Source organism: Galeopterus variegatus, unplaced genomic scaffold, assembly GCF_000696425.1.
Source record: "Galeopterus variegatus unplaced genomic scaffold, G_variegatus-3.0.2 Scaffold8882, whole genome shotgun sequence".
In the NCBI taxonomy this organism is placed as follows: Eukaryota; Metazoa; Chordata; class Mammalia; order Dermoptera; family Cynocephalidae; genus Galeopterus; species Galeopterus variegatus.
The window spans coordinates 47612-58407 of NW_007734993.1; the positions used below are offsets into that span (position 1 = coordinate 47612).

At 44.1% G+C, this 10796-nt stretch overlaps 1 protein-coding gene across 1 annotated transcript; it reads left to right on the forward strand.

The window, feature by feature from the left end:
* The first annotated feature begins 298 nt into the window (after positions 1-298).
* ZNF641 (zinc finger protein 641) lies at positions 299-7572 on the forward strand. The gene is made up of 6 exons (XM_008593205.1): positions 299-482; positions 983-1074; positions 2091-2220; positions 2823-2936; positions 3825-6175; positions 6317-7572. The coding sequence occupies exons 1-5, from the start codon at positions 299-301 to the stop codon at positions 4577-4579; spliced, it is 1275 nt and encodes a 424-aa protein (XP_008591427.1). The 3' UTR covers positions 4580-6175; positions 6317-7572.
* The last annotated feature ends 3224 nt before the right edge of the window (positions 7573-10796 follow it).

Sequence of the window (10796 nt, forward strand, 5' to 3'; positions counted from 1 at the left end):
CTTCCAGATTTCAGGGATATTCTGTTTCTACCATGAGGTCCCTAAAATAACAGTTAGTGACTTTGCCATGTAGCACCTGCCAATTTCTTAGTCCCTCCGAGAAGCTTAGCTCAGGCTCAGTTAATTGGAACACGTCAAGCTATTAAAGTTCATCTTCCATCAAGCTCCTCCTATCGAGTTCCGTGTTTTATCCCTGGGGCTGTTCTCCATAACTCCCTTAGGAATATCACCCCTTTCTATTTCGTGAGCATAGCAGATATGAATTTGTTCCAGGTCACAATTTGGGTTTGCAGCAAAAATGCTTTCAGAACAGACAGCAGCCCTGGGGACAGGATGGGAGTCAATGAATGTACAGCTGGATGGAGCAGAGTCCCAAGTGGAAAGGGGAAGCCAGGAAGAGGGGCCATGGAGAACAGCTCCAGGGCCACTGGAACACCTGTGCTGTGATCTTGAGGAGGAGTCACAATCCCTACAGGAAAAGGGTAAGAGCACAAAGGGTGTGTGGGAAGCACAATCACAGAGTGGTTGCCTAATCTCTGCTCAAAAAGTAGAGTTTAAATCCCCAAATTGCTGTGGATTGAACAGCATAACCAATACCAGTGCCAGTCTATTTTTCCTGGGCCCTGGCCACAGGTACAGAATGGGCTCCTGAATTCTCCTTTTTTTTGCATAATCACTCCTCCCATGTGCAAGTGCATAGTTTGTGGTATTGAATGTGGGAGATGAAAGAAGTGGTGGCAACACTGATTACCGTTAAGAACACACCCAGTAAGATGCACTTTACTAGACGGAAATTACATTCATATAATATAAATTCAAACCACAGCTAATCTAACTAAAAACCACTTTATGCATTTGACTTTTACCAGTGGGTATAGATATAGAAGATGTGACCCTTAAACGCCTCTAAAATGGGACCCAAGCTCTTACTGGAAAAGGGTGGATAATTCATCTCTAATGGTTTTCTCTCTACCCTCACCAGCTCAGACTGCTCCCTGGGTTCCGCCAATTCCCCAGGAGGGGAGCACTGGAGACTGGGAGATGGCAGCTGCACTTCTTGCAGCCGGATCACAGGTGGGCTGTGCTTTTCTTGGCCTCTACCGAGGTCTCATCACTGCTGCCTTTCTATAACTTCAACATCATAAGGACTTATAAGATCCTTGGAAAATTAAATGGAGGCATAACAAGAAGGAATTAATTGAGGTTAGGGTTTTTTAATTATGGCTGTGATTCTTAAAATCCACAGGGAGATTTTTAAGAAGAATTAATTAATATCCTTTAAGAAATAAATCTGGAAAGATTAGGAAAAGAGGACCTGAAGAAAGCTTGGTAGAACATAAAGTGGACAGGATTTGGTAGATGATGGTACATTTATGAAAAAGAAAAGAAGAAAGTTGTAAAGAGGGTTAGAGCCAGAGAGAGAAAATAGGTTTAGATTCAGAAGGCAGTAGGAGAGTCATGGAAGGATAATAATAGTAGTAGTAGCTGTACTCCCAGAGAGCTTACCATGTATGCTGTTTTCTGAGTGCTTTATGTATATTAACTCATTTAAGTCTGAGTTATAAGATCATATTGCCAGTAAGTGGCAAAGCTAAGAATCATTTGGCTCCAGATTCTGGGCTCCTAACCACCATACTGTGCTGCCTCAAAAGATAAGGATATGGCATGATGGGAGGCAAGAAAAAATGTTTTATCTATATCATTTTGTGCTGATAAAAATGGAAAGGTCAAAGGGATAAGGGGGAGATGGTACAGAATTTGTGCAATAAGAAAAGTAAGACAGGAGAAGAGACTATGTAGGCAACGGTAGTTAAACAGAGGGAGTGATGAGTTTGTGGTGCCTCTGACTTCTCATGGTCCCACTTGGGAAACTCCTCTAGCGATATTACCCTCACCCACTCCTTGACCATCTACCTTTCTCCTCTCATTTCCCCTTTACCAAAACTATGTGCCCTACCCGGGGACCTCTGGGCAGTTCTTTCCCTAGATCCTCTCTTGCCCTCTCTCCTCTACTGCCTCAGCCTTTTATACTGAGATCACATTTTCCTTAAGGAACAGCTGATGACAGAAGATGCTACATTTTGTTTCAGGGCCTGGTAACCATCAAGGATGTGTCATTGTGCTTCTCTCAGGAGGAGTGGCGGAGCCTGGACCCTTCTCAGACAGATTTTTATGGAGAATATGTTATGCAGGAAAACTGTGGAATAGTGGTCTCTCTGAGTAAGCATGACTTTCCCCAGCCACTAAACGATTGTACTCTGGGAGAATGGAGCCATCTGTTTCAGGGATGTTGGATAGTGTCTGTCTAGGATTCTTTCCTTAGCAGGGAATCTGTCTAGGCTTCCATCAAAGAGAGAACACTAGGGCTAATCCCAAGAGAAAGAAGTGAGGCATCATTTTTAAAAAACAAGAGTAAACAATACTGAATTGTAGAGTATAAAGAACTTGAGGCTCTTCTTGGTTGGGAATTGGGAGATTCTTACAAAACAGAGGGACATCTGGAATTGGGTCCTTGGTAACTCAGGAACCATCTAGGGGTAGGACAGTTGTAGTAGGACTAAAGTAAAATTATGATTAGAAAGGACAGGTGAGCTGGAAGTATTTCGGTGAAGAGAATAGACTAATTGGGAAGGAGAATGTGATTTTTTAGGACAAAGAAGAGGGGTGTAGCAGAAATTGGGAGTTGGGGGAGCAGGGGAGAGATCTTGTATCTGACCATCTTTTATAGAGTTCCAAGGAATAATCTAGGAAACAGCTTTTTTCAGAAATATAGAATTACTGTTGAACTAATTGACATCTCTATTTTCCTTTCCCATGGACAGGGTTTCCAATTCCCAAACTGGACATGCTTTCTCAACTGGAAGGAGGAGAAGAACAATGGGTCCCTGACCCCCAGGACTTAGAGGAGAGGGACATTCTGAGGGTCACATATACAGGTCAGAACACAGAATAGACACTCAGCTATTGCCTTTCCCTCTCTTGGGGCATCATCATTATATGTCCCTCTAATCCCTCCTCTTCCTCAGAGAGTTACAGAGTTGAAAGGTTTAGTTAGAGATCTTTTTCTTCGAGAACAATGCAGTGTTGCAGAATGGTTTAGAGGGTAGGCTTTGGCTCTAAACCTTGTGGATTTGAATTCTGGACCATATCTGTGGGACCCTGGAAAAATAATTACCTCTCTTTGGTATCCTCATCTATAAATTATAGTGAGAACTAAAAATGTTAACATATTAGAACAATAGAACAATGCCAAGCACATAATAAGCACTCAGTAAACGTTAGCAGTTTTTGTTGCTCAACCTCCCACTCATTTCAAGAATGCCTTCCACAGTGTCTCTAGTATTGTTGACAGGTGTCACTCACCCAGTGGTGATTGAAGCACATTCCGTAACTCTCTCCATCTATGCTTAGGCAGGAAGATGGTGATTAATAGTAATAAATAGTAAGTAAATAATGGTAAGAAGTAAATAATAACAATAGCATATACCATTTACGAAGTGCTTACTATGCACAGGTACTGTGCTATCTATCTTATAACAACCTTGAGAGAGAAGTGTTATTATTTCCATTTTATAGAAGAAGAAGTCTTAGAGATGTTAAATAGAAAAGCTGAGATTCAAACTTAGGTAGTCTGCCTCCTAAGCCTAGGCTTTTAACCTCTATGCTATTGCACTATTTTGTACAACATTAGAATATGTTCTCTTAGACCTTCTGGGGTGAGGTTTGGGCCCTGACATACATCATACTACCTCACCTATGACTTGGGTCCTCGGGTACTCTGTTGTGACTTCCCTATTGGGATTGGTATTTTCTCTTCTACACAGGAGATGGAAGCGAACACGAAGGGGATACCCCTGAACTAGAAGCAGAACCTCCCAGAATATTGTCCAGTGTGTCTGAAGATACTGCTGTCTGGAACCCACAGCAAGATGAGAGCTGGGATTCCATGTCCAGGGGCTCCAGAGGAATGCTTCTGGGCCCACATTTTCTTCAGGAAGATAGCTTCTCAAACCTTCTATGTAGCACAGAGATGGATTCCCTGTTAAGACCCCACACATGCCCCCAGTGTGGGAAACAGTTTGTGTGGGGCTCCCACCTTGCCAGGCATCAGCAAACACACACTGGGGAGAGGCCCTACAGCTGCCTCAAGTGTGAGAAGAGCTTTGGGCGAAGACATCACCTAATCAGGCATCAGAAAACCCACCTACATGACAAGCCCAGCAGATGCTCTGAGTGCGGCAAGAATTTCCGATGCAACTCCCATCTGGCCAGCCACCAGAGAGTGCATGCAGAAGGCAAATCCTGCAAGGGCCAAGAGGTTGGAGAGAGCCCTGGGGCTAGGAAACGGCAGCGTGCCCCACCAGTGCCAAAGTGCCATGTGTGCACTGAATGTGGGAAGAGCTTTGGTCGAAGGCACCATCTGGTGAGACACTGGCTGACCCATACTGGGGAGAAACCCTTCCAGTGCCCTCGCTGTGAGAAGAGCTTTGGCCGCAAACATCACCTGGACAGGCACCTACTGACCCACCAGGGACAAAGTTCCCGGAGCAGCTGGGACAGAGGGACATCTGTTTTTTGAAATCTGTGTCTGCTGCAGCTATGGTCAAGTCTATCAGCCGGTGCTACCAGGAGTCCACTGCTAGGGCTGCCCCTCTTCTGCACCCCAGTGGCCAGAATCATGAGCCCTGGCCCCATCCCTAGAAAGATGGGGTTCCAGCATTGGCCAGAGCATTTCTCACCAGTTCTGTGAGATACCACTTGAAAACAGAGTTCTTTGGGCAAAACTTTTGGGAAACAATGCATTCATACTACATGGGCTGATATTCAGCCTGAGCCCATTCTCAAGGGTACAATGGTACCAGCAGTTTATGGCTGAGGTCCATTCTGAGTGGCTGGAATCTATGCCATACCAGTTGTTAAATATTTTGAGTATCACCTTTGTATACTACAAATATATTCTTTCTATATATATGTTGAGAGAGAGAAAGGCCATTTTAGCATATTAAAGGCTGTGAAAACTTCTGCAGTAGAGCAAACTGTTAAGCTTCTGTTGATGCAGTGTTTCCTAAATTTATTTGACCTCAGTATCCTTTCTATTTCACATCCCACAGAACTGGTGACTCCATGAAATACACTCTGGTGAACACTAGTTTAGAGACTAATGAGGAAACAGGAAAGAGATAGTGATCAGGCACTCAGAGCCCCCTTTTTTATCCATATGAAAGCTAGGGGGCCAGACCTTGTTCCTGTGTGGGTCTGTCACCCTTACCCTGATCACCAGTATAAACATCTACACCTCTCACCCCCACCTGATGAAAAATATAGAGTAACCTTTTCATCCCCTTATTCCTATTCCCTTCATCCTGCACATAAACATATCCAGCTGAGAGATCATGCTACAATGTTGAGATTGACCTTATAACCCCAAGTAACCCAGGCCCACACAGAAGAAAAAACTTTATCCCCTTGAACAGACGCCCTCTCCTCTTGACTGTCTTTATGTGTCTATGTGTATATGTGTGCAGGGTCTTTGAAGAGAGCATGCTAAATGCAAACTGTACAAGCTAGGTTTTCTAGGGGCTGTGTTCTAGGGATGAGGGTAGAGGGGATTGTATGAGTTTTTTTGTTTCAAGATAGAAAGTAATCTGAGTGATTATGGGAGCCCTAGAGGAAAAGGTTAAATGATGGGTTAAGTTGTGGGAGTTGAGTACAAGGCTTTCCCTGGTATCACTGAGATTATGACAGTTGTGGATATATATGTCAAAGTCTGAATCTCTGGGTCACAGATTGTTTTTACCTGGGAGCAGAGAGAAAGAGAAGTCTTCAGTGAGGTGAGCTGTTTTTTATCGACTTCGGGTGAGGTACATATAGAAGCTTTGTGCCAAGTGGGATTTTTTTGTCTAGTTTTAAGTGCTGGGAAATTAGGACAGGAATCACAGTGTTTGAAAGTTGTTTTAACTCTTGTTTGACTTTGATTGCATCATCAAAGGGGAAGAGTTATTCCTGAGCATCTCATTCTTCCAGAAACAGAACTTAGGGGAAATGGTTGTGGCTTAGCATTTCAGCTGATGCAGGGTAATAAGCTTTCTGGTTGGTTTTCCTCCCATTTCTGGGAAGGTGTCCACACTAAGACTCTTAACTCTATGACTTGCATAAGTATTCTAGCATCTGTTAGTTGATGAGTTGGCCATTGTTTTCTATTGATGATTATGTTAATACCAATCTTATAATTTAAAAACTATCTTTTATGTAAGAGCAGTTTCCACACTAAGACTCTTAACTCTATGACTTGCATAAGTATTCTAGCATCTGTTAGTTGATGAGTTGGCCATTGTTTTTTATTGATGATTATGTTAATACCAATCTTATAATTTAAAAACTATCTTTTATGTAAGAGCAGTTTGGGGTTAGGGAGGAAGAGGAGCAAAGAGAATGGAAGTGGGGTATTTTCTCTTCAATGCTTAGAGTCTGGTTTTTCCCTGGGACATTTCTCAATTACAATTGGTGGGATTAGCCAGAGAGGCAAGAGGAAGTGAGCTGCAACAATCTCGTTTAGTGACTGTCCCATTAGCATAGGAGAATCAGCTTCTCAGGGTCCTGGACCCAAATGGAATGAAAATAGGGTCATTTTATTGACTGGGCTTCTCAGAGTATGTGTGACTTGAGCAACCCTCTCTTCTACTCAAAGCAGCCTTCCTTCTTTGCCTGGAATGCACTTCTCTTGCTTATGTTCCTATGAATATAGCAAAATGGCCAGCCCTGTGTAGGGAAGGCCTTGACCTAGGTCCTCAGAGACAGGAGCATTTTAGGATCAGTATTAGCAAATGCCCCAGGGAATAGAAAAGTATTGGGTTCCAGTGGTAAAACTGAATTATGCCATTTCTTTTACCCTCTTAGTTTAATACACTTCAGCTCTATGTAAGCAATGTTCAGAACCTGTTTTGGATCACAGACTTGTTTGAGAATCTGATAGAAACCAGAAACTCACTTTTGAGAAAAACAGGTGTTTGCAATTCACTCAGTTTTTCATTTAGCAGGTTCAGAGTCCATCCATGGAATTGCTAAACTAGGGTCAAAGAGATTTACCCTGACCCAATATGGTCATTATATATTTTTGTCAAGAATTACAAGGCAAGGATCACTAAATATTTTAAGGACTGAGATACCAGAGGCATGAGAGTATGAGGATAGAGTCTGGTCTTAACGACTAGAAGGGTGTTGCTTATATTTCTACCCTACGTTTTTGGAAAAGATCTGACATGCTGACAAATCCAGCTCCACACAAACCTTGTTTTAAGGACTTGTGGAAACTGATATTCCTTACTATCACATCACACCTCTTAACAACTACAAGTTAACCTCTAGTCTTTTATCTGTTTTAGTAATTGTAGGGATAGAAAATGAAGCCCCTAAAGTGCTGGTGCAGTTATAGCACCCAGCTAAAAGGCAACATGGAAGCCTTCTGCAGAAGGGGCAATCGTTTGGGTCATTTCTGGTGTACCACTGTCTTCTCTACCTCGGTCCAATACCACCTCCCTTGGACGAAAAATAAAATAAGCAACAGCCATCAGATGAGTGAATAGATTTGAATGATTTTTTCCACAGGTTATCAGCCTCAAACTTTCATCTTCCACCCAACTCCCTTCTGCCACACGTCCACACTATCTCCTTTAAATAAAAAGTGTCTCTGTGTTCTCTCTGGTCAAAATGTAAAACAGGGAAGTCCGTCTTCAGGAAACTCAGCTTTTTCCATCTTTGGTGCTTCTACCTTATTCCAGTATCCTCCCTTTCCACCCCAACATAGTATCTCTGCAAAGAATCCCTTGGTCAGGAGAATGTAACTCAAAATGTTAGCTTTTTCCAAGGCTATCTACATTTTAAGCCTCAGTTCTAATTGTGGAAGGAAAAGACTTGTTAAAACAATGTTATGCCTTCAGGGAGCTAAAGGGGTGATTATCTGGGACAAAATCCCTTTCTTGCCAACACTCCTGAAATCAAACCACTGTTTTCTATTTCCATCAAGGGCAAGGTAAGCCCTGACTTAAACCCAGAGGGGCCAGAAGGCAGGTTCTTTCCATCTCTTCAGATGGGTGCACTGAATGGGGTTGGGTAGGGTTGGGCAGTAAGAGAAAAGTGAAATATATTCCCTTAGATCCCTTAGCCTGAGCTGGCAAAATTTCCTTCTGTTCCCTTGTGCGCTATACCAGACCATGGTTCTCAAAATGTGGTCTTTGGACCAGCAGCATCAATATCACCTGAGAGGGAGCTTGTTAGAAATGCAAAATCTCAGGCCCTACGCTAGACCTACCAAATCAGAAATTCTGGGGCTGAAGCCCAACAGTCTATTAGCATGCTCTCCAGGATATCAGATAGGAGCTAAAGTTTGAGAACCACTGGCTAGGGGATTCAATTTCCTTTTCAAGCAGTGATACTTCACCCTCTTCAAGAGGATCTTCACACTCCTATTGTCCAGTTTACTCAGCACCCTCACTGTGCTGGTCCTCAGTTCTGTTCACCTTAGTTCCAAGGTCTTCATCCTTAATTCAGTGAAAGAACTGGGCTTAGTCACTGCATTAGTCCGTTCCTGTTGCTTATAACAAAATACCTGAAATTGGGTGATTTATAAAGAAAATGAAATTTACTGCTTACAGTTTCTGAGGCTGAGAAGCCCAAAGTCCATCTGGTGGTGGCGACAGTAATCCAGGGGTCTCACATTGCAAGATGGAATCAGAGAGAGAAAGAGACAGACTCTCCTCTTCTTTTAAAGCCCTCAGAACCATGCCCCTGACTGCCATTTTTAATCCATTCACTACTGCACGGCCCTACAATCCAATCACCTCTTCAAGGCTCCACCTTTCAATCACCATAACAGGATTTTTTGCCCTCCTACTTGTCACAGTGGGGGCCAACTTTCTAATACATAAAACTTGGGGGACACCATTCAAGCTTCAATGAGTTTTGGGGGGGACATAATTCAATCCACTACAGTCACCAACTTCAGAAACAGTGGTGGGGTAACAATCAAGCTCATGTGATTGGGACTGGGGCTTCCAACATGGGCACCGGGGATACTTGGGTCCAGAAATCTAAAAGGACAGAAAGGAACAGATACCTCAGAGAAGGAAAACACAATATAAAACTGAAAAACTGACATCCAAGGAAATGGCCCTCCTTTGCTAGTTAGCTGATCCTTTTCTCAGGCCTTCTAATAAGTTGCCCTGAAGGCAGGTGGAATGGGCATTAGCATAAAGGTAGAGAGTAAGGCCTGCTGTGCCAAGACCTTAAGGACCCAGATTTTCCAACCTCACAGTTGGATTAGATACCAGTAAGGGGCTATGGAAAGGATTTCTAACCATGATTTGGAATACCCTGTGGGCAAGGGCAGCAGGCGCATCAGAGAGCCTCCACTGAACAAGGGAACTAGGCTTATCTAGTAAGATGTAACACAAGGAAGATTTGAACCCAGACTCTGTTTACTAGGTAGAGGTTGTATGTAACCAATCAGGCCTCGCTGCTTTGAAGATTCTGTACAATTGAGGCTGTGGGAAGGCATCCTGTCTTGCAGGCCTTGGCCCTGCTACCTCCTCCAATTCCTCTCCCAGGCACACCCACAAAAACAGACTGAACTGACAGTTGCAAAATCTGCCCACAGTGGCACCCAAGATCAAAAAGTTAGGGTGGACCCTAAAGCTGCAGGTTTCTTTCAACTCAGGCTCTCCCCCTCTTTCCTGTCACCACCTCCATTTTCCCCCTAGGTGGGGACTCTTCCTCCTCTCTTTGTTCCCACTTCTCTTTCAGTGTGTGTGTTTGATTAGGTTTCTGTTGTTTTGCTTGAGCAATGCCACACCTTCCCGAGGGTATTTGTTCTTCCCAACCTCCATCCTTCTCCTTCCATAGTTTCTCTCTTCATGCTTCTAACCAGTTCCATTCTCTCATGAGCCTACTCACTACCTGTTCCTCTGCCTACTGTCCAGTTTCTTTTCTGTCAGCTTGAAGCTTACTATGCAGGGGCCAACTCCTCATACTTCCCACTCTCTTCCCCTGCAATTCTTGCCTTGCCTAAAGCAATGCAGTTGCTAGCTCACCACTCTACCTCTTTCTCTGTCTCATAAACACACACCCCACAGCATACCCCCCAGCCCCAACCCCACCTAGTGCTGCCAAATCTAGGCCCTTACTCTTCTTCCCTTGAGGCTCTTCTTCCCTTGATGTAGCTTCCAAAATCGCTTTCCACTTTTTGCCACTTTTACTTATCCACGTATTCCTGTCTCCTATGGCTCCTGAGAATCAAACTGTCTCAAATCTACAAGCAATTTGTTGCATGCTTACTATGTGCCAGGCGCTGGTGGTTCCAGGCCTGGGAGGCGGAGTGTCACCATAGTCCTTGTTCTCAGCGTGTTTCGGCGGAGCCGCCGTCCACCCCACCCCACCCCCGTTTTCCTGCCAGGTTTCATGCCACCACTTGCCTGGGAGCCCTCTTCCAGGAAGCTTTGGGTGTGTATGCCCACTTGCCTTCCAGCCCGACTGCTTCGTGCCTCCCAGATTTCTACCTATTGTCTGACATGGTTTCCTCAGACAGACTGTGAACTTAGGAGGATTACCCAACAGGGGAGTTTAATCTGCACTCTTAAGGATCTATATAGAACACGCTCTGTGTGGTCCCTGTCAGTTGCATAAAGGACGTGTTGGCCTGCCACCAATTTCCCCTCTCTGTCCTCTCCACTTTCCTCCATTCCTGGCTCTTCTCTCCTCATAAAAAGGCTGCAACAGTGTGTGTGTGTGGGGGGGGGGGGGGC